The following is a 22182-nucleotide window of genomic DNA, read 5'->3' on the forward strand; positions in this document are numbered from 1 at the left end:
GGTTTGGGCTTGGGGGCCAGTGAACGGTGGGCTTTATCCAGCGACGGGAGGGGTCCGGAGTTATCCATGTCCAGTTGCTCAGAAAAAAAAATTGAAATGAAAGAGGTTGGCTGAGGCCCCTCGGTGTTTTCGGAGACTCCCAGGACCCTCAGGTTGGATCGCCTGCTTCTGGACTCCAAGTCCTCGGCCTCAGACACCAGCATCGCGTTGCTTTTGCTCAGCGCCTCATATTTCGCCTCCAGCTCAGCGACCCTGCCGTCAATATCTTGGAGTGACGATTCAACATCCGTGAGGCGAGAGGCGTATGAATCAAGCGTGGACTGGAAAGTACCGATGGAAGCTCGGGACTGGTTTTGGAAGGATTCAATCAGTCTCATCACGGAGGTGAGGGACGGCTCCTCCTCGTCCGAGTCGTCACCGCCATTATGTGGTAACGGGTTAGCATCAGAGCTAGCATCGGCTTTGTCAGCATTCCTCATCTGGCGGCCCCTCTCAGCCCGCTCCTGGCGAGATCTGCCTTTCCCTGTCATCCCGAGGCTCTTATGAACCAAGGCTGGGCTTTTGAGAGCGAGACAGTAGTTCACAAACTTAGTTTAACAAAATATATGTAGGAGCTGGCAGGACGTGTCTACTCCCTATGCTACTACTACTAGGAGGCGGCGGTCCGCCTCACAGCTTTGCTGACGGGGGCTCAATGGCGTAGAGGTCGCCCCTGTGGCTGCCCTCCAGAGGACAACGCTGGTGGTTTGCCTCGGCCCCCTTTCCAAGGGGGTCCTGTAGTAAATTTTCTTTTCTGAGTTTGTGGCTTGATGGATGGGTCAATAAATTTAAGATAAATATTCCTTTTTTCACAACTGTAAACAACTTTTTGCTCTATGTGCATTTTTTGAATGCAAACACATGTAGGAAGGTTTTATTTCCATGTACAGAAATGTGTGATGTTGAAATCCAATTAGTGTGTAAAATGTATATAGCTTTAATTTGAAGTGTTCTTCAAAATAAAATTCAATGCAGACTAACAGACATAAATTCAAAATATAACATTTTGCTCTCTTTTTGTAGCCTGGTACCAAAACACCCACGAACCGGTAGTTGGAGTCCACATTCATCCATCTTTTTTTTTTTTTCTGAAAATTATTAGGCAGTAAACTCAGACAACATTAAAATGGACGACCTCCATAGTTTTTTTTTAATCAAACCAAAATTGAAAAAAAACATCAATTAAAAAAAAAGGCTACAGGCTGTACATTAATAAACAAATCCCCAAAGATTTACAATCACAGGGTTGAAAAAAAAAAAAGCAAAAGAGGCACAAATTCAATAGACACGTCCAGAAATTCATTGTAAAGGACTAAAGAGGACATTCAAAAAAAAAAAAATAAAAAAAAAATAAATAAAAAAATTAACACAATGTGCAAATATATAAACACAATACACAAGATATTCAGCTAAAGTGATGAAGATGAAAGTTTTATAAAACTGTAACTTAAACACAATACTGTATGAAACCCTGAACACAACTTTTTCATTGACAGGAATGAACAAAAACACTCACAAACAAAAAACTCACAAATCAAAAACCCATACCCGCTGATAAAACGACATGTCGGTTGTGATTGAGAGTGAAGGAAAATTTGGGGTTATATCTCCTTCCTGTTCACTCTGTTTTCAATACAGGGAAGTTCCAGCTAGAAAAACTTAAATGAGCTGTTCCTACACGGTAACAAGATTCATATACATTAAAACAAAGTACAACTAATAAACAATGTCTAATTCATGTTCTATCTCATGAAAATTATCTGGTTGTTCAAGAGTTTTCTGATAGTGGGAATAAACTGTGCAGCTGAGCATATAAAAACTAATCAACCATCTAAAATCACCAAAATAAAGTCCTTGTAAATCATTCCATTCTCTTGGTTTGATGTAAAACTCTGGATTTCTTACTGCAGCGACAGTCAGACATGGGCAGAGCTCTCTGCTGCCACTCCAATAACTCACACACTGCATCCCAAGAGCCATCACTCACCCTGACACTTCACAAAGGAGACCAGATCAATAGACCTGTGCTTTCCATTCACTCATTTATATTCACATCTTGACACCCAAGAAAGAGATTAATTATCAGGCACCATTTCATAAATGTCCAGGTAAATAAGAGCAAATCGCAGTGCCTTCAAACAGAAAACAACAGCATGCAAACAACAGGCGTTGGGTCTGATCAGCAGCCATCACTGGCTAAACGCTGCCTTTCCACCGATCTGCTGCTGCATTAGAGGCAGCGCGAGAAAAGGGAAAAGTTAATGGTGTAAAAAGCTTCACTTGAGTCACAACAATTATCAGAGACGTTCAGATGAATATCAGAATGTGAGGGACTCTAATTCAACGCTTTAGGGTGGAGAGAAAGCAAAGCAGTCACCATGACTTTAAGCAATTATTCAACATTTTACATGGTAAAGGCAGCCAGTCGAACTCATTTGACAAACTCACTGTTTAAAGCCGATCATGACTCTACACTGGACAGAGGTGTGAGTCCGTCTGTCCAGGATGAAAACCTCTTACATCCACACACAGCTGGCACTTCCAGCAGCACTGCTTAAAGTGGTACAGTGGATGAACAAGTTGAGATTTGTCACAGAGAGTGGAAAACTGTCAGCTCGTCTGTGTCCTTTTGGCCAAAGCATACTGGGATTGGCTGCAAGGTCCAACAACACTGAGTGGGATGGAACGGTAGAAAACTGATGGCTTGACGGATGAGGAATCACAACTATAACAAACATTAAAGCCAACAACACAGAAAACCTGCCAGCTCAGCAAAATGTTTCTCTAAGAATTTTATTGACTCCAAAGGTCTTTGATTTAGATTATTGATGAGAAACATGATTCATAAAAGTTTATAATACAATGCACAATGAGCCATTTCCATAAAAAAATACAAAACATCTATTTTATTACAACAAATTCATGAAGACAACTAAACATGATGTTTGTTTGGAGCAAAGAGCAACTTTTGCAACGTGACGCAACTGTCAGTAAAAGATGATTCCGTATGCAGCCGACTGTTAGTCTCCAGCGCTGAAGGCTCATTTCTCCAATAAGAAATAATGAACTCATGCTTCACTGTGACAGAACACACACACACACACACACACACACACACACACACACACACACACACACACACACACTCACACACCTGCACTGTGTTGTCACCATTCATCCAGCAGACGGCTAAAGTTCCCAGCAGCCTCAGTGAGTTTCCTCTCCTTCCCTTCGCTGCTCGCTCGCCACTGACACAGCTCTGCTTCCTTTCCCCAGACAAATCACCTCTTTCCAGCAACAGAGGGAGAGAAGAAAAGAAGAAAAGAAGAGAAGTAGGAGGGGGGCATGAATAAGAACAAACAGAAAAGAGAGAAGGATAGCGGTTATAGTGTAGGCTGTCAGGAGCTGTGTGCGTGAAGCAAAAATCCTCTCCTCATCAATTCATCTCTTCTTCTATTATTTCATCTCTTCAATTCGCTCATTTTAGCTTCTGGGGTCCAAATCACAAGCTGCACAATCTTTGTAGGATCTTACTGAAACATGTCAAAATGTCCTGCAGAATATTTTATCTGATAATCTGAGGATGTGACCTGGTTAAAAGAAAAAGGGCAGAAAGCTTCATAAGAGTAGAAAGCCAAGGCCAATCCAAAATAACAAGCTGTATTGATCACAGATCCCATGCATGAAGAAAACAATCAGCACAAAACTGAAAACATGTAGCTGAGGCTCGAGGAAATAAAAGTGAAAACGTGTGGGAAGGACTGGATTTAACAAAAACTCAATATGTTGAAGGTATTTCGGTAAAGATCCTTCTGCTATGAGCTCAAATTCTATTTCAAAAAATATCATGCAGATTCTCACAGTTCTATTTTCTGTTGGACTGACAAGCGATGCATCTCAGAGCAAGTAGACAGAATGTGGCTCTCAGCAGTGTATTATCTTATTGACCTGGTCGCGTTAGAGGTGTTTATTTGATAATTGAATGACCTTTGAGCTCAGGGAGGAACAGAGGAGGCGTTTTCATCTCGTTTCCCGCCGCCTGCTGTGGCCAGGTGACCGCTCTGGACAGTGGAGAGGTCGATCAGAGGTCAGGAAGCCGTGATGTTTCCACGACTTTGCAGCTTCAACAGAAACGTGAGCTGACGGAGGCGAGCGTCTGAAGGACGGACCCCCTGCTGAGTGCACGCCGCGCTTCCACAGGCTCATGAGTCATTTCACACACTCAGCCTTCAAACCACAGAATCACAGCCTCAAATAGAAAACTCAGATTTCCAGCTGCAGCTCCGAGGATGATCAGTGAGTGTTCAAGTCAGGAATAGAATAGAAACAGTCTGAGTCACGCTGAGCGACCCGGAAGTCAAGGCTCATCGTCTGGGAGCAGGAGGACACATCTGGCCTGATGAGCAGGATCTGGATCCATACCTGCCACCACGCTCAGGTAGAAGGTGCCTGCTCTCCCTGTGTGTCGCCTCCAGCAATGGAAAAACATTCATTCTCCTTTCAGAGGGGTCACAGGGGAGAGTTTCTTCTTACTGACATGCTTCAGGAACATATTTCATCTGGATCATTAATGCTAACACATAGCTACCAACGAGTCCTTTTGAACAGCACAAAACACAGCCAATATGAGTAAAATCCTGCACTTGCGCCAAACCCTGTCCCTGAGCCGTCCCTGGTCTCGGTGGATCAGAGGAGGACAGGGAGGTTTGTGGAGCTGCAGGACTGGAGCAGACGCTGGAGCTCACAGCTGATCTGTGTGGCTGCAGCCTGCAGGCTAAACAACCCCCCCCCCCCCCCCCCCCCCCCCCCCCCCCCCCCCCCCCCCCCCCCCCCGACTATCTGGACTTTTTCATAATAGTCTTGTTTTAAGATTAAAACACACATTGTTTGTGGCAATTGTCTGAAGTCTACAGGTGAAAATGTAAACTGAACTGAAACTGAAACTGTTGATCGCGGCAGCAGAGCCTAGCATGGGGGGAGCGGGGTGGAGCGGTGGGGGTACGAAAAGGGCGTAGGAGCATGACAGTTGCGCTAAAAATGTAGAGAGGTTGATTGACACGTTAGAAAACCAATAGATAACGAGGCTACCTCGTTACTGATTGGCTAAAGTAATGTTGGTTTTACAACCTCCAGAGTTGATTAAAGTTTATGATTTTTTTTTGATCACGATAAAAACAAGGCTGCTACAGCTTAATAATGCCATTTTTTTTTATCTTTAATTCATTTTTGTTAGTAATAAAGATCTTCTATACAACCTTTAAGCACTATTTGTGAACCTCTCCATCCCATCCAAACACCTTCAGGCTCACGGCGGAATAAATTGCTCATGACTTTGTCGTATTGACAACATGTCAAATTCATGCAACGTTTTTTTAAGACGAGGAAGTGAAAACATAATGTTTGAACAAAAACCTTCCTGTGAGAAATGTCTCCCTTTTCCAGACATTTGAAATGATGATTGGTGGAAGATTAAATGGCTTGGGTTTGTTTTGTACTTTTACGTTTGTGTAGTTTGTGTAGCTTCACATGAGAAACTGCCACAGTCGACTTTTCTCACATTAAACAAGATGAAATGAATGTCGACCTTCAGCCCGACTCTGTGACTTGAGTAAATAATACATGATGGACAGATTTCCTGGAGGTAAAGTGTGTTTTGGACTCTTTCGGTGGTCTGACTCCATCTCATCCACAGACGAAGAAGAATTGACGCTTCATTAATATATTAGTTTGGGTCGAATCATTTGCATAACAGTGGTGCAGTGAGACATTTTAGGATGACGATGATGATGCTTGTTTCATATAAAATCATGCACAGTCAGCTGAACAGTTTGTCATGAATTTATTTTGTGTTCATTTTTAATCAGTTCCTGACAATCTATTCAGATCTACCGTTTCTCAATATTCTGATGAAGGAACAAAACAGAACCCTCTACTGATTTATCAGCTTTCACATTAAATGGCACATAAATGCGATGTCTGAGATCGTCCATCTGCTTGAACATAAACACGCACGCACGTTCGCACACACACACACACACACACACACACACACACACGTTTCTGGAACATTCGAATTCCACACAGAACGTCCTGGACAGTATTGAACCTTTGACATTCTGGCGGTGAGCACTGAGCGACTCTTCCACTGTTCCACTGTTCTGCCCACATACAAGATCATTCTGTCATCGACTTAACAATAAATCAATACAAACATTAAGTTACAAAGTATCATCGGCATTTTGACCCTTTTACTCACAGCTGGAGCTAAATGTATCAGTCAGGATTTATTTCAATGTTTTTTTTTCTCTCTCCTTTTTTAACCATCAACACACCAAACAAAAAACACCGGAGCTTTTCTCCAGAAAGAGGAAATCTGCTGGTGTCAATAAAATATCAAGCCTTGAAGTAGATATGGGTTCAAGAGTTTGTCACCATTCAAAGGCTTTAAAGCGACACTAAGGAACTTTCAGTTTTCCTTGATTTTGGCGGCGCCAGTGGACAAAAGCGGTAGTGTTTTGCCTGAAGGAATACTACAGTTCCCATGAGGCCTAGCGCATGGCGTGGTAAAATGCTGCTCCCGGTGGCGTGCTGTCGGACTGAACTCGCCTTCATTTGTTTCCAGTGGCTGTGTGAAGGACGGATAGCGACGAGGTCGTGAATCTAATGGATAAACAACGTTCTATCATGATGTGACGCATAACGTAAAGCAGTCCACACATGTGGAGTGTTTCAGTGAGCAGGGTTCCTACCACCCTCCTCACAGCTGCTCAGTCCAAGTGAAAGCAATACTGACGCCCTCAGCCCGTGACAGAGGGTCATTCAACTAGTTGTAAGTCGATTTATCATCACAAAAGATATTAAACTGTTTTATTAAGGTTGAAAAGTTCCTTAGTGTCGCTTTAATGCTTCACTTTAAGTGAAGCTGAACTTCAATAATACTCACATAAACTTTCAAAACACTCATCAGAAGAGTAAAAAAGACAGGAAAACACACATCTGACCGTTTTCTTTTTCACAGTGATAATCTAGGTGCAGAACACTCTCAGTCCTTCCAGCTGGTCTTTCAGACTCCCTCACAGGACCGTCATCCAGACAGCAAGCGACCCCGGAGCGCCCCAAGGACGAGCAGGAAGGCTGCTGGACCGGCAACCACAGCAACGGCCATGGACAACTGGGGGAGAAACCGTCAATCAATCAATCTTAGTGGAATACAATCAACAAAACCACACTGCTGCTGAGAATCAGAGGTAAAAGATGTTGGAGGGAGATTATCCTGGTGTTACCTTATCCGCAGCACTGTAGTCTCTTTGGAAGGACTGTAGATAGACAGAGAAGAGGGCCATGCTGCAGGGCAGGTATGACTCCGAGTCCTCCAAGTCTCTGCACCTGTGATCACAGGACACATCTTTTCTCTCACACACATTTATTTTCCAAAATAACAACTGATGCACAAACTATTCAGACGCACCTTTTGTACAAAGCAGTGAGAAGCAGAGTGCTGTCGGCCAGGTAGAGGTCTGAGAGGCCGAGCTCAGCGAGCACAGACAGCGGCAGCCTGAAGCCCTCCTGGACCAGGAGACCCAGGTTGAACCAGCCCTGAGGAGGCCAGGAGACGAGCGGCTTCAGGCGCACTGCCAGAAACACACTTCAAACAGAAACTGGTGCAGAAGCAGAGGTCTGAAACCCACCTGGGGGTCGTTTCTTCGCGCCGCCTCAGCGTACATGTGAGCTGCAGACAGCAGGTCTGAGCGTCTGTCTTCACTGCCTTCGTACAGCAGGTCACCCAGTTTAATGAAGGCTGGAGCAGCGACAGCACCACAAAACCGTCAGACACAGTCCACAGCTGGACTCAGGGTGTGCATGGAGCACGCATACCGTAAGTGTTGGGATTTCCACTTTGAATGGTGAGGTTGTAAAACCTCCACATGCACCGCGACGCATAGCCCGGGTCCAGAATGCCGTCCTGTCAGGATGCAGGGTGAACAGAGTTACGTCCTGCTGGATGAGGAGGAGTAGGGCGGTCCGGACGTCGCTGCAGCGGTAACCTTCTCACCATTTTCTCCTCGCACAGGAACGCCACGTTGAACTGCGCGGCTGCGAACCCCGCCTCGGCGGCCATCAGGTAATGCAGCAGGGAGCTGAACCTGCAGCAGAGAGTGAGAGCCTGACCGGCTTGATCTGGACGGCGGCGGCGCCACGTGGCGGGAGAGCAACCCTCACATGTGGTTCTTCAGGTAGGAGTCCAGCGCTCGCCGCAGGACGCTGCCCAGGTACCCGTTGTGCTCGGCCGCCCACCGGCTCCACCTGCAGGCAGTCAGAGACACAACATCTCAGACACCAGGCCTCCTGTCTGTGGACAGAAGAGACTCAGAATGACCGGCAGCTGACAGGACGGCGTCTGAGGGACGTCGCCGTACGAGGCCGGGGATCCCGGTGATCCAGATGTCAGCCAGCTGCACCGCCCCCCTGATGTGGCCTCTCTCCGCAGACTTCAGGTAGTACTTGTACGCCATGTACTGCCAAAGAGACCAAACACATCAGACGTCTGGAGTGTTTTTTCACGCTGCATGATTGTGTTTTTATGGCTAAACAAACCTGGCTGGAGAGTTTTCCGGGATACAGGCCCCGAGAATACATGACGCCCAGATTCAAAGCAGCTTCTGGAGAGCCGAGGACGTCCGCCTGCTCCCACAGCTGCACCGCCCGCTCGTAGTCCTGCTCGTGCTGCTCGTAGTACCAGGCCAGGGCGTTGATGGCGGGAACGAAGCCCTGCGGGACACACTGCCGTCAGAGCAGCTGGCTCTCTGTGCTCCGGTCTGACGGGTATTCATACAAAACCTGCTCCATCGCCTTCTTCAGGAACATGACCGCTTTAGGAACATCCTGCTCAACCCCGTGTCCCTGCCGGAAATCGACAGTACCATGAATGGAAGTGGACGGAGCTGCACCTCAGTGTCGTGCTGAAGCTGGAGGTCAGTCTGACCTGCAGGAGCACGATGCCGTAGTCGTACATGGACGCCGGGTCCTTCCACTGCACAGCCCCTCTCCTGTAGTGCCTCACGGCTTCCTGGATGTTGGGAGACACTCCCTGCTGACCCCAGAACAGCATGCGTGCGATGGTTCGCTGAAACAGGGATCCAGAAGGTTCAGTCTGTCTGTCGTCACAATTCATTCACTTAAACTAGAGTCAGGAAAACATCTGATGTTTAAAGATCTCCACGTGCTGAAGGTAAACGCCGGAGTGGGCTCAGAGTGTCCTTAAAGAGGGTGACAAATTAAAGTGTTTTAAGAATTTGTGGGCGGAGAGCCTGGGGAGCCAATAAACAGTCACACCAAGTGGGAGTTAATGAACAGCAGCTGAACGTGAGGTCTGAAGCAGGAACATTAACTGAAAGGCAAACAGCTGTTTGTTTGGGGTAAATAAAAGTCCCACTGGAAAGAGAAAGGTGAGGCGTGAGTGACACAGCGTGGTCGTCCTGCAGACGGGCGTTTCCAGATGTGCTCCTCAAGGTCTTTTCATAAAAACAGCCAAAAAAATAAACACAAAAAAACAAAACACAGACAGCGGTGCGTTGAGGTACCTCGGCCTCCGTTGCTCCCTGTCGGGCCTGGAGTTTCAGCCACTGGAATATGTGGTGGTCTTCACTGGTCTGGAGGTTTAGATCCTCGTCGTCGTTCAGGTAAACGGCCTCAACGAAAGTCTGATGAGGCGGGAGAGCGAACGGGTGTGAACTGGCTGCACTGCAGCGCCCCCTGTGGTAAAGGTCTGCATTACCTGCTGCGCCGTGTGATTGTGACGATCTAAGGTCGTCTGCTTGGCGACGTTTGCGTAGTAGGCGTAGGCCAGGTCTGGGTCTGAGGGTAGACCGCGGAGCCCCTGCTGGTGCAGGTGGCCCAGGTGGAGCAGGGCCAGCCGGTGGTCGCTCTGAGCGGCCAGCAGGGCCAGGAGCCACGACTGCAGGAAGCACAGGCAGGCAGGGAGAGCAGGGTTTCATCACGGCCTCGGTCTCAGCTCCGGCCGACCCGGCGGAACTCACCTTCCAGGGCTGCCGGTGGACTCCCAGGCCGGTGCCCAGCAGCACCGACGACGTGTACAGCGCCCGGCTGTCGGCCAGGCAGCCGGCCTGCAGCAGCAGAGGTAACGTTCTGCGGACCGGGCCGCTGCCGCCGGCCCTGCTCAGCCTCCGCAGCGATAAGGAGTACAGCGCCCTGCCCAGAGCCGGCAGACCCACCGGCCTTCCCCCTGAAACCCACAACAGCAGCTCACCCTCCGCTTCATGGCATGTGTGTGTGGAAGATACTAATGCATGTTGTGTGTTGAACAGAAGAATTCAGGTGCAGCAGGGTGGTGCAGGGACCTTCAGTTTCAGGATGTCAGGACGAAGACACCGCTCTGTGTTGTCTCACCGTATTTAAAAGCCAGTGACTTGGCCAGTGTGGCAGCAGGTCGTCTGAGCGGCGCAGCCGACTCCCACTGCTCACACTGCAGTGGCGGCCGGCTCTCCTGCTCCAGCCACTCATGGAGGACATCAGGACACACTCCTGGAACAACAGCAAGCTGTGAGCCTTCAGTGAAGATGCCGGTGATTTTGTCACCATCTGGTGGATGTAAAGGCTTACTGCCGGACTCCGTCCTCCGCCTGGCCCTGAGGGAGTAACCGCTGAGCCTCACACTCATCTGCTGCCTGAAGTCCTGGCAGGTGTGCAGCCATCCGGTCAGGTTCACGCTCTCGATAACACGTGGAAGAACAGCTTCAAGCTGCAGGAGCAAACAAACCGTCAGTCCTGCTGCTGACGTGCGAGGTCCTCTGGCTTTCAACAGGTCTCTGCTTTCATTTTTATTTTACTGTGTTAAAGAAAACCTTCATCTGGCAACCTGAGGAGCAGGAGCAGAGTGAGAACATGTTTCAAGTCAAACACATGGGCTTGGTGAGAATCAATTTGTTTTTGTTGTTTCAAAGCGTCGGAGCACCTGTAGAACATATTCCAGCAGCTTTCTGTGTCGAGCTCCAAAATGTTCACTAATCCGTATTGACCAGACTCCATCTGCTACTGAGAAGGCTGCTCAAAACATTATTGGGATTTTCATGACATTCTGTACAAACCTGCAGTCAGTTTGATCCTCACATGTCTTCCAGTCCGCTCTTTAATGTAAAAAATGTTTTACTTCCTCTTCTGTGCTGTAGAAATGCTCATTACTATGAGCACTCAAATCTAATCATGCACTAATGATAGCGCTGTAATTACTATATTAATGCTAATGTCTCGTGATATTTATCATGCTGTAATGATTTTAGTTACTGCTGTTATTGTTACAGCTGTGGGCTGCAGTACAGTAGTGGTATTACCGAGCTGAGAGGCGGCGCTCTGCTGCGGAAGTATTGGACCGGTCCAAAGTAACCCTCCACGCCTTTCACATAGCTCCCTCCACCAATCACGAAGTATCCGTCGGTGTCGTCCAGCACCACGTCGTGTTTGCACCTGGAGAGGGAGGCTGGTTGAGCGGCGGCTCGCCGAGAGGACCTGCTCCACCGGGTTCACTCACGTGTGCTCCGTCTTCTCCTCCGTCCTCTGCTCTCCGTCCAGACACAGCATGGAGACGCTCGCCTACGAGGAAAACAGGCTTTGTTTTCAGCGTTCTCGTGACTCTCAGGCAGGATCTGGGAGCGACAGGAGGCTGCTTACTGTTCGTCCTTGCAGAGTCACAGAGAGCCGGCACCACTGACGTAGAGGGATTTTGAACGGAGAGAGAAACGCCGAGGATTCCTCAGACGCTCCCGTCAGCTGGATGTGGAGCTGGCCTGCAAAGGAAGGAGTGATTCCAGCTCAGACGATGGAAGGATACGAGTAAATAAGGTGGTGAAAGGTACCTGACTGTTTGAGGAACAGTGCTGGAGTGCTGTAGTCATTATAAGAGTCGATGTGGTAAAACACGCCACACAGTCGCTCCTCGCAGTGTTTGGTCACAAACATCCAGAGGGTGAACGTACACCTGGTCAACACAACGCCACGGGATGAAGGAACGCCGCCACAGCAGAGGAGCAACGCACACCACACTGATTACCAGGGAGAGGCCACGTCCTTGGCTCTCAGGAACTCCAGAGCCTCACTCCCGAAGGGCTCCAGCGTCCGGGTCACGCCGAAGTTCTCTCCCGTAGAGGCGTAAATCCACGACAGCAACTGGACGGTTTCTGCGAGGTATGAGAGTCTGCAGCGTGAACTTTGAAAACTGTCAAACCGTTGAGGAATTCAGAAGCATCAGCTCAAAAAGCACAGTGGATGCACAGGATGCCCAGCTCGTTGCCATGGTGATGCCTAAAGTGCTGCATGACTGTCTGTGTTCTGGTCTGCACTGCAGGACTGCAGACCGGACGCCTGCTGTGTGTGTGTGTGTGTGTGTGTGTTTTGATGCGTTACCTTGCTCCACTGGGCATTGCTTCAGGAGCAGCTGCCGACTTGTTTCCAGCATCTGCAGACCCCAGTCCACACACCGCTGCCACCGCCTGACGGGCCGGCTGAAGAACGGTCTGGGCTGCAGGGCCGCCACATCCTGAGCCGTGACGGCGTCCCCGCCGGACCTCAGCGAGGCCCGCAGGATGCAGCTCAGCACCCAATCGGAGTCTGAGACGACCCCGTCGTCTCGGTACACCAGCCAGTCTGGCAGGTTGAGCCTCACGGTCCTGACCTCGGGGTCGCCGGGGATGCAGCTCCACTGCCTGAGCAGCAGCGTGGACGTGCCGCCCGTTTCGAAAGACACGACGCAGTCCAGCCGCACCGTGGCAGGCTCATCGCAGGAGTACAGGACGTCCAGCAGCTGGTCCGGCAGCGCCTCGGCGGGAGGGTTCAGCAGCGTCACCTCGTCTAAGGCCCACACCGTCTGCATGGGAGGCACAGGGCGGCTGTCAGACGGCGGAGGGAACCACAGAGGGACCGACGGTGAAGCCGGCTCCTACCTGCAGACCGAGGCACCACCAGATGAGTCTGTAGACTGGGAGAAAGTCCATGTTTCACACGGCGCTCTCATTAATGCGTCCATCAGAGCCGTTCAGGCTGCAGTGACGTGAGGAGTCCAAAGATCCGGTCCTCATCCTGCTCCACCTCAGCCGCACTCAGTGCTCGGTAAATATTTAACAGCACGGCGCTCCGCCCGATCACTATAAACACAGAGGAGCTCAGGTGGAGGTTTACGAAGTGACCTGCATTCCAGTAATCACCATACAGCAGGAGAGGAACCGTTCTGTACGGGAGTTCTGCTGCGTGACCGATCCTCTGGAAACCGAAACCCCGATGTGCTTCAGAAACAGAGCTCAGCCGTTCCCAGTAGAAACATCACAGACAATCTCAAAAGAAACCTCAATGCTGGCCGTCAGGCTCTTCTGACCTCATGACACAATAAACACATTTAGAAGAATTGTGGTGTCTGGTAAATAATGAACAGGAAATTAATAATCTCAAGAAATATACAAATACCTTGTAATACTGTGTTTTCATGACTTCAAAGTGAGAAATATCTCATCATCAGAGCTATTAAACAGCAAAAGGGTCAGAGTCGCATGGGAATGTGATTCAGCCTGAAGCTGTCAAAGTATTGAAGGATGTTTTCATTTGAGACGATCACACTCTGCAGCAACACCTTCAGGAAGAACAGCCTCGATGAGGAAGTGATTAATGAGGCCAGAGTTCAGGGAGATGACGGCAGATATGAAGAGGAACTGGAGCGATGGCTGCGAAGTGACGGAGTTTCAGAGGAAACGTCAGCACACCTTCAACGAAACAAAGAATTCAGACGAGACACACTGAGCAGCTTTAGTTTTTGGTTTAATTTATTTTGTTTGAACAAAAAACCCTCTCCTGCCTGCAGATCAGACGGAGACGCAGGACTCGACGGGCGGCGTTTCAAATAAAAAGGCTGTATCCTAAAAGTTTACAAAAGCGTCACGTTCACTGCGGGCGAGTCGAGCCAGCATCAAACTGCCTGATTCAGAAACTCTGACAGGTTCCTCAAGAGCTCCGTACAAAAAGTCAGAAGGTCAACTCAACGCCGAACACACACACAAAGAAAAAAAAAAACAAAAAAAAAAAAAACCAAAACCTGAAAGTCTACAAACCACAGGCGGGGCTCACGTATCAAAACACGACAGGTCTGCCTCTTGTACCAATTACAAAACAATTACAGGGTCAACTGAACTCTGGAAGGTCGCATTTGAGCCGGTGAGCTGTTGAACTTTGACCCCGGTGTATTTTCTGCATTCATGGTCGATTTGAGCGTGAACTTGGGAATGGCGGGTGGCGGTCCTCCGGGGCTCAGTTGGCGTGCTGAACGGTGGAGAAGCACAGTTTGAGGGTGTATGGGTACGGACCTCCTGCAAAAAAAACACACAAACACACCATTAAATATCACTTTCTGACTGAGGCAGGAAGTGAAATCCGGTGTTCGGTCAGGCGGTGAACTCCAGAGCTTCAATGAGAGGGCCTCACACACACCTGCGTTCTTCATCTGGTAGTGGTTGATCAGGGCCAGCGCCTCCATGGCGTCGTTGATGGACTCCCACTCCAGCAGCCCTGAGGCGCTGCGGTCACTGGGAGCTGCGCCACCTGGTGGTGCAATGAGGACAATGCTGAGTGGAAGCTGGATTTCAGATATGAAGTGTCTTCTGAAGGGAAACCACCGGAGAAGCCCAGACTCCCCCTCAGCCACAGCAGCTGAATCAACACTTACTTTTCCCGGTGAACATTTTCACGTTGACGGGGTTCTTGACACCGATCTCCTCACAGATCTGGAAACGGGAACAGAAACAGCCGTCATTTCCACCTTGACAGACAGCGTGGTTCGTTGAATCGGCGCTTCGGGCTCACCTGAGTGAAGATCTCCGTGGTGACGTCCGGCTGGGCGTTGAAGAAGTGCAGCACGTTGCTGGGGTGCTGGATGCGGTTCTTGGCGGCCTGCTCCGGGGAGGTGAAGCGGTTGTTTCTGGAGCCGTGGAAGTCTTTGAAGCTGCTGGAGCCGTCCTCCAGCTCGTAGCACTGACCCGGCACGATGGCCTGCTGCTTGGACACACTGGAGGAGCCGACGGCACCGGTTAGCAGGGCTCACACACACACCGGAGGCAGAAGGAAGCAGGGCCTCACCACACGTTGAGCTTCTGTCCGAACAGGAAGGTGTTGTTGAGGTGAGTGATGGCGCGGTCCACCGCGTAACAGTCTCCCATCTCCACCATGGCGGCGCCCGGCTTACTCTTCATGAACTTCACCTGCAGAGACAGACGGTTAGCAGCGGCCCTGAACACACAGTACGTTAACATGGTGTGTGTGTGTGTGTGTGTGTGTGTGTGTGTGTGTGTGTGTGTGTGTGTGTGTGTGTGTGTGTGTGTGTGTGTGTGTGTGTGTGTACACACTGACCCGCTCCACGTTTCCGTACAGACAGAAGATGTTGAAGACGCGGTCGGCGTTCATCTTGACCGGCTCCAGTCCGTAGACCATGACCACCGGAGAGTCTGCGTGAGCGCCGTACTCTCCGGGCGGCGGGGGCGGAGGTCCGTACCCGGGGCCGTAGCTCCGCCCTCCACGCCCCCTCATGGGCGGCCCCATACGGCGGCCCTCGTAGGGCGGGGATCCGTAGCTGTCATCGTAGCCGTGATATCCACCTCCTACAGCAGGAGGGCGGAGGTCAGCTCAGCTCCGGCGGGACGACGTGACGGAGACAAACTCCCGTCTTACCGTACTCTGGAGGGTGGTCTCCCAGCAGGGCGGGCTGCCTCTGGCGCTTGTTGGGATTGGCATTCACATCTTCTACAGGAAGAGGGGAGAGGTGGACAAATAGACGGAAACATGATCAGACCGGAAACCAGACGGTGGGAGGGGGGGGGGGGGGTTACATGAGAATGGGATGCAGGAGGACGAGACGTGTGCTGTGATAAACTGACAGCCTGAAGCCAGTAAGAGTCTGCATAGCTGGTGAGGTGACTTTTCAAAGCTCGTCATGCATGTCAAGGTAGCTTCATCCGTCCAGTCAGAGTCACAGCAGCCACCCCCACCCCCACCCCCACCCCCACCCCCTGGACAGGACACAACAAGCAGAGTCTTGGTGACTGTCCTTGGTCAGTGGAAAGGTGTTGAAGGAGGCAAGAGGACAAAACACAGGCCTTCACCTCAAGCCCCTTCAATCCAAGAACACCCACAAAGACCAGGCCTTCAGTAAGTCAGGGAGGGGGGGGGTGGAGGTGATGATGGATGCTTAAGATCTAAAGCAAGGGGGGGGGGGGGGGGGGGGGGGGGGGGGTGCTGCTGCTGGTCCTGCAGGGTTCAGACATACAACCCCACAGGACCACCAGGGCCCCCCTCTGATGAGGGAGGTGAAGGGGAAGGAGGGAATATCAAATCAATATCACAAGTGTCTAAAACTCAAGAGTGAAGTTGGTACGCTCACACACACCTGAACTGCTCCCATTGCCATCTGCATCACCATCTGTACAGGTACACAACAATCATACACAATCAGAATGGATGCCAGGTTAATCAACGTGACAGTTTCACTTCGCAAATTTACTCAATTGACCCCTGGTAAGTGTCAAAAAACCGTTGGTGACAAGCTCTGTCCGTATTTACGGCAAATCTAGCAAATGAACTGTGAAAATGCGGGTCGTCGACCAGGCTGTCTGAGTCCCAGCAGCCACTGTGGCCGGTGGACCAGCAGCTCCACGCTCTTTACTCCAGATTAACTAGCAAATTCAATTTGTGAGAAATGCAAGTAAGTAACTGTCAGGAGTCCAGGAGACCACACAGATGAGATGTCTGATGGCTTTAAGCTGCCAACAGAGGAAACGGAGACACGTAGCAAACAAACAGCAGGTCTGAGTGACGTTAGAGACGAGCTGAGACACAAACCACCAGCCTGCTCCAGAAAGAAGGAGCTTAAGCCCCTGTGAGGGAAAACATGGAGTCGTGTCTGTCTTGTGTGGCCATGTTGGTTGCTGGGCGTTGGGGTCATGTGGTGCTGTGCAGTTATGTTCCCCGAGGAGGGTCTGGATTTACTTACTGCATGTTTACACACAGAGGGAGAAGACATTTGCTGCAGCAGTTCCACCACTCTCCACTCAATTCATTTCATCCATTACTCTTATCCTGCTCCTCTTTTGGGGGAAACAACTCTCCAGCTCAGGAGCGATTCCTGGTTTTATCAAGCTGAAAGGCCCAGTGGGGGGGTCAGACGGTTGGTTGGTTTCCATCCTGTTTGTTCCTTTTTTGGAAAAGTCCACTTAGCGCCCACAGGGAGGCCTTGAGGTTGCCATAGAGCACATTTCAGTTGGGAAGCTGGCTCCTCTTAGCCCCAAAGAGCCAAACCTGCATCACATGGAAGGCGTTACACAGGTTCTCGAGAAGGTCATCACTCAGAAACTCAAAAGGGAAAGCTAAACAGGGATGCATGTGGCACGTTATTCAGAGGGAGTAGAGATGAGGAGAAAGAGTGAGAGAGAAAAAGCTGACTTCCATGTGGAGGGTGAATCAGGATGTGCTCGGTGTTGTCAGCAGTGTCTCGTCTTCATCAGTTGTCTCGTGTCGACTCCAGTGTGAGTGGCTACGGCTGGACGCCGTCAGGTGTCGGGCAGGTGTGACGCTTGTTTAGTGCGGAGCGGCGGCCTTTACAACGTGCGCTCTCGGCCGATTGGTCAGTGTCAGTATGCGTCGTCTGTCTCTACCTTCTGACTGGATGATGCTGTGTCCTCTGGGCTCAGCCTCCTGACGGTGTAGACAGTGGAGCATTGTGGGAACAGGCTTTGGCCTGCTTCAGTGTGTCTCAAAGTGAGAGGACGCAGCGGAGGGAGGAGGGCCCGAGTGTAGCTCAGTGCCCAGCGCTGCCCACACGGAGCCCAGCAGGGAATCAGTCCTACATCGGCATGTGGCGTGGGTGTTGTCTCGGGGGCGTCCTGCCTCTGTATGACTGTCGCAGTGGGAGGTTGAGATGACGCTTGCTGAGTGGTGGTGATGTTGTCAGCGTGTGTCTGCTCTCCCTCTCAGCACAACAACCCTGCGCATGTTTGGGGTTTTTGTTGCAGAGGTGACAGACTTCAGACGGCCTCTGGACTGATGCTGATCTGCACCGCCGTCATCGCCTCTCGGCCCAATCGCACGGCAGGCTCAATGTTTTACGTCCAACTGGCTTCGGCTGCGAAGCGGCGGCTCTGCGGCCCCCGTCACACTTCTGACACTTTGACTTGATGCGAGTTTGATGACAGCAGGAAAGACCAGGATCAGTCTTAGAGGCAAATACAGCAAATATCCATCAACTTTGAAATGTATGTTTACAGAAATTAAAAAAAGATGCAAACAGGAATAAACAGTGTGAGGATGGCAGGAAGAGCAAACGCAGACAAAAACAAAACCTGGCAACCTTTTTTTTTTTTTTAAACTATGGACACATTACAGTCGAAAACTCTTTTAAGTTTTAGGAAAAAAAAGGTTTTCTTTTGTCTGCATGTTTTCCAACCATCCTTCCTTGTTACTGTCCTGAAAAAACAAAACAGTCATGGACAAACTGTTTAGAGCTGAAATAACACTTTGTCATAAGGCCACGCCTCTTTCCTGGACACAGTCAGACTACATGGGAGCAGAGTCTCCCTTCATGTGTGGAGCTCTGTGGACCTGTGGGCCGTGCTGGGTGCTGCAGGTTTTACCTGGGCCCCCCAGGTTGGGGTTTGTGTAGTCCCAGGTGTCCTGGTCGTTCTTGAACACGTTCAGGCGAGTGGGCTGAGGAGAAAACGACAAATTAGATTCAACTGGGTCAATTCCAGTGCAAAGATTACTGAGAAAACAAGTCAAAATACAACTGTCGCGTTTAAACAAGTGCATGAGCCACCTCCTGTTATTATGATCCCGCAGAGATAAAAAAGCAGCCCGGGCTCACGGACTCATACCTTTGCATACTCGATCTTCAGCGTGCAGCAGCCAGAGTAGATGTCTGCTCCGTTGAGTGAAGCTTTGGCCCGCTGGGCGCTTTGCACAGAGTCAAACGTGAGCACAGGGTTAAGGACACAACTGCCAAAGATCACTGGATCAGTAGCCTCCAAAGATTTACGATTGCATGATGAGGTGAAGAGCAGAATGTGTAACGCTAACGAGAGCCAATGAAACATGGGGGACCACACAAGAGGATATTCCACCATGGCCTGCACGCCGTTCTTCCTGAAGATCACGATTCTCTGCACAGGCCCACAGTTGTTGCAGATTGTGTAGAGGACATCCTGTGACGACACAAGCACAGAGCACCCGTTACTTCTGATCACATCTGGTTTTAACATGGAAAGGAAAAAAAAAAGAGGCAGATTTAAAGCAACACTAAGGAACTTTCAGTTTTCGTTTATTTTGGCGGTGCCAGTGGACAAAGCGGTAGTGTTTTGCCTGAAGGAATACTACAGTTCCCATGAGGCCTAGCGCGTGGCGTCTTAAAATGCTGCTCCCGGTGGCGTGCTGTCGGACTGAACTCGCCTACATTTGTTTCCAGTGGCTGTGTGAGGGATGGAAAGCGACATGGTCATGAATCTAATGGATAAACAATGTTCTATCATGATGTGACGCATGACGTAAAGCAGTCTGCACATTTGGAGTTTTTTAGTGTGCAGGGTTCCGACCACTCTCCTCACAGCTGCTCAGTCCAAGTGAAAGCAACACTGATGCCCTCAGCCCGTGACAGAGGGGGCATTCAGCTAGTTGTAAGTCGATGTATCATCACCAAAGATAAATAAACTGTTTTATTAAGGTTGAAAAGTTCCTTAGTGTCACTTTAACTACCAGAATTATTTTAAATAATTCCCTCCAGTTTGTTCAGCTTCAGGGCTTTTGGTGGTCCACTCTGGACATGCTGAAAACAGAAGGGGGCTCACCGTGGTGATGGGGTAGATGGGGTTCATGATGGTGAGCAGGAGCACGTTGTTGACGCTCCTGGAGTCGTCCGAGTCCCCGGGCCTGGAGATCTTCTGGCTGGTGGAGTAGTTGATGAACGCAGGGTGTCCAGCAATGTAAACCTGGTTGTCTGCAGCGTACGTCACGGCTGTGGAGGATCCGTTCATGTCTTCATACTCCACCAACGCCTGGCGCTTCTTAGGCATCACCACTACATAGCTGAAGAAACAATAAATATAGAGCTCATGTTCATTACATCGATTTGTTTTTAGGAGTCATCAGATGAATTTCAAATAGAAACCTTTCTTTTATACCTGATGGCTCCAAATTCCTGGAGAGCCTCCACGAGGTCGGCCTCTGTGACGCCGTCCACCAGCCCCCGGACGTGCACCACTACCGACGGAAGGGTCTTATGAGGATCTTCATAGCCCTGCCAGGAGGAAGACATAGAAGACATGAAAATATGTCCCTGATCAAGTTCCTGCTGACAAGAGTGACGTCAAACCCAAAGCTTTGTTTGTATTTTGGCTACTGAGCGTTCAGAATCACTAAAGCACCAAAACTGCACCTGTGCACTACAGCTAAGGAAAACTGCCCTGCACTTGAGCAAGCAGCTTGGCAAACACACCCTTCTAAATTTAACAGACCACCCCCACAAAGGCAACAATTATTGCATGAACATCTGGATCATATGCTGAGACACATTTCTGACATCCGCCAGACACCAGGCAGATTCGACAAAGAATGGCATTGTAGAAGAGCTTGATGGGAGCATAAGTGAGCAGCTGCATTACAAAAACACTACCAACTAGTTGCCCAGCGCTGTCTCTAAAGAGGTACTGTCTAAATTTTCTAAAATTAAAATTTGCTTCACAACATCCCTGATCTGTCAGCATTGCAACATGTCAAAACCCTGCTGAAGAAAAGACCAATGGCAGTTGAAAATAATTCCATCAAATATCTTGTATTGGACTAATTTTAGACCTGTAGCCTTACGTTTGACCACAGACATTTTGTGCACACAACAATATTCAATACGTATGCATGAAACAACGTTATACTAATCTGTTGTTGGTTCTGCGAGGACGCAGTTTTTTAAACGCATTTTTCCACCAACCTTTCAAACTTACTTTTCCATTAATCACACAGATGAGCAGTCTTCTGATAGCCTCAATAAAAACAATTACAATAAATGATTATTCAACAGGATTTCTGCTCACATGATCAAACAAATGCACCTGCCAGCTGTCTGAGTGTGTTCAGGTGGCCACATGTTTAATTTGGCACCACTGTCCCTCGTGATACCAGCCAACATCTGGCTACAAGTCTGCAAACATACGTACTTATGATGCTAACGTGGAAGCTAACAGATTAGCCTTCAGGTGGCTAGCAGGGGCAGTTTAGGTAACGAGGGGGAGCTACGCTGAGGGCACTGCTGGTTGCTTTAAACACTTTTGACAGCCGATCTGAACAGATTACGGGGTCAGCACCACACCAACCAGGGGGTCGTCTGATGTTCGTCTATCCGGTTACAGCGCGCAGCTAGCGGCTAGCAGCCTGCTAACACCCCGACTTGAGAACAAAGCCGGACCGGAGGGAGGCCCATCCGGTGGATACGCCCTCCCAACGGCCAGATTCAGAGAAAACTACTCTGGTTTAGGCACGAATAGCTCGTCTGGGAGTGTTTTGCACATGGTACCCTGAAAAGGGTTACGAGGGAAACCTCCCTCCCGCGGGGAGGATTCACCGGGCCGCGGCGCGTCGTGACTCTTCCTGCGCACACCAGAATGAATGAAACCCCGACGAAACCCGCTCACACTGCGGTTCACCGACTCACCGTGGACATTCCGTCGGTCTTCTGCCGCTTCGTCGCCCTGCCGTCCTCGCTGTAGTAACGTCCCGCTGAGGCTGCCATGTTGTCCCGGTTAAAAAGGATAGAGTGGTGACGAAGAACCGTAATGGACGGAAAGGCGAAGAAAAAAAGGGGCAGCAGCGCCACGCCCATTGACGTGACGTCACAGCCGGTGATTCGTTCCTGGAGCCGTCAATCAGCACGAACAACTGGCACTAGCCAATCGGATGAGCGGACACACAAGCAGCCTCGAAAACCAAATTAGTTTCATGTGAAACATAAAGTAAGCATTTTGAATTATTTACCGAGTTTGCATGTTGCTTTATTCTGAACACGGATGAGTTGCTGCTTACGGCGATGTGAGGCAGTCTGCTAGAAGGCTGTAGGAAGGAGAA

At 49.7% G+C, this 22182-nt stretch overlaps 2 protein-coding genes across 7 annotated transcripts; both read right to left on the minus strand.

Annotated features, from left to right (window-relative positions):
- Positions 1 to 3139: 3139 nt before the first annotated feature.
- LOC115401107 (protein sel-1 homolog 3) lies at positions 3140 to 13152 on the minus strand. 3 transcript variants are annotated; one of them, XM_030109279.1, is made up of 23 exons: positions 12993 to 13152; positions 12457 to 12916; positions 12104 to 12230; positions 11910 to 12031; positions 11725 to 11840; positions 11585 to 11646; positions 11388 to 11520; positions 10660 to 10798; positions 10447 to 10581; positions 10077 to 10282; positions 9815 to 9994; positions 9621 to 9740; positions 9023 to 9163; positions 8878 to 8940; positions 8635 to 8808; positions 8428 to 8555; positions 8260 to 8343; positions 8093 to 8183; positions 7915 to 8002; positions 7728 to 7837; positions 7508 to 7635; positions 7323 to 7425; positions 5862 to 7210 (listed from the first exon to the last, which is right to left on the minus strand). In XM_030109279.1, the coding sequence occupies exons 1-23, from the start codon at positions 13041 to 13043 to the stop codon at positions 7124 to 7126; spliced, it is 3048 nt and encodes a 1015-aa protein (XP_029965139.1). In that variant the 5' UTR covers positions 13044 to 13152; the 3' UTR covers positions 5862 to 7123. The 3 variants fall into 3 exon arrangements, 2 of the variants coding, with proteins under 2 accessions (XP_029965139.1, XP_029965138.1); XR_003932864.1 differs by lacking the exon at positions 12993 to 13152 and adding an exon at positions 3140 to 3193 and having other exon boundaries at positions 6064 to 7210; positions 10447 to 10798; positions 12457 to 12922; XM_030109278.1 differs by lacking the exon at positions 12993 to 13152 and having other exon boundaries at positions 10447 to 10798; positions 12457 to 12922.
- A 686-nt stretch (positions 13153 to 13838) lies between these two features.
- LOC115401109 (heterogeneous nuclear ribonucleoprotein L-like) lies at positions 13839 to 21917 on the minus strand. Of its 4 annotated transcripts, none has more exons than XM_030109282.1 (14): positions 21773 to 21917; positions 20250 to 20365; positions 19917 to 20154; positions 19192 to 19277; positions 18951 to 19047; positions 18711 to 18783; positions 16472 to 16504; positions 15757 to 15825; positions 15439 to 15686; positions 15169 to 15290; positions 14896 to 15097; positions 14759 to 14816; positions 14524 to 14634; positions 13839 to 14402 (listed from the first exon to the last, which is right to left on the minus strand). In XM_030109282.1, exons 1-14 carry the CDS (start codon positions 21848 to 21850, stop codon positions 14344 to 14346), a joined length of 1590 nt encoding a protein of 529 aa, XP_029965142.1. In that variant the 5' UTR covers positions 21851 to 21917; the 3' UTR covers positions 13839 to 14343. The 4 variants fall into 4 exon arrangements, with proteins under 4 accessions (XP_029965142.1, XP_029965141.1, XP_029965143.1 ...); XM_030109281.1 differs by having other exon boundaries at positions 15757 to 15828; XM_030109283.1 differs by having other exon boundaries at positions 13839 to 14399; positions 15757 to 15828; positions 21773 to 21850.
- Between the last annotated feature and the right edge of the window lie 265 nt (positions 21918 to 22182).

The sequence above is a fragment of the Salarias fasciatus genome, chromosome 14, assembly GCF_902148845.1.
Source record: "Salarias fasciatus chromosome 14, fSalaFa1.1, whole genome shotgun sequence".
NCBI classification, from domain to species: domain Eukaryota; kingdom Metazoa; phylum Chordata; class Actinopteri; order Blenniiformes; family Blenniidae; genus Salarias; species Salarias fasciatus.

What these genes read in the sequence shown, in the direction of transcription:
- LOC115401109 (XM_030109281.1), bottom strand. Translation starts at nt 21,850, where the DNA reads ATGGCAGCCTCAGCGGGACGTTACTACAGCGAGGACGGCAGGGCGACG. An exon ending in TGTACGGAAACGTGGAGCGG is followed by an intron (nt 15,291 to 15,438) that starts GTCAGTGTGTAC and finishes CTGTCTCTGCAG; the next exon opens with GTGAAGTTCATGAAGAGTAA. An exon ending in GGACAGAAGCTCAACGTGTG is followed by an intron (nt 15,098 to 15,168) that starts GTGAGGCCCTGC and finishes CGGCTCCTCCAG; the next exon opens with TGTGTCCAAGCAGCAGGCCA.
- LOC115401107 (XM_030109278.1), bottom strand. Translation starts at nt 12,922, where the DNA reads ATGCAGACGGTGTGGGCCTTAGACGAGGTGACGCTGCTGAACCCTCCC. An exon ending in ACTGTTCCTCAAACAGTCAG is followed by an intron (nt 11,841 to 11,909) that starts GTACCTTTCACC and finishes CTTCCTTTGCAG; the next exon opens with GCCAGCTCCACATCCAGCTG. An exon ending in TCCTACCTGAAGAACCACAT is followed by an intron (nt 8,184 to 8,259) that starts GTGAGGGTTGCT and finishes TCTCTGCTGCAG; the next exon opens with GTTCAGCTCCCTGCTGCATT.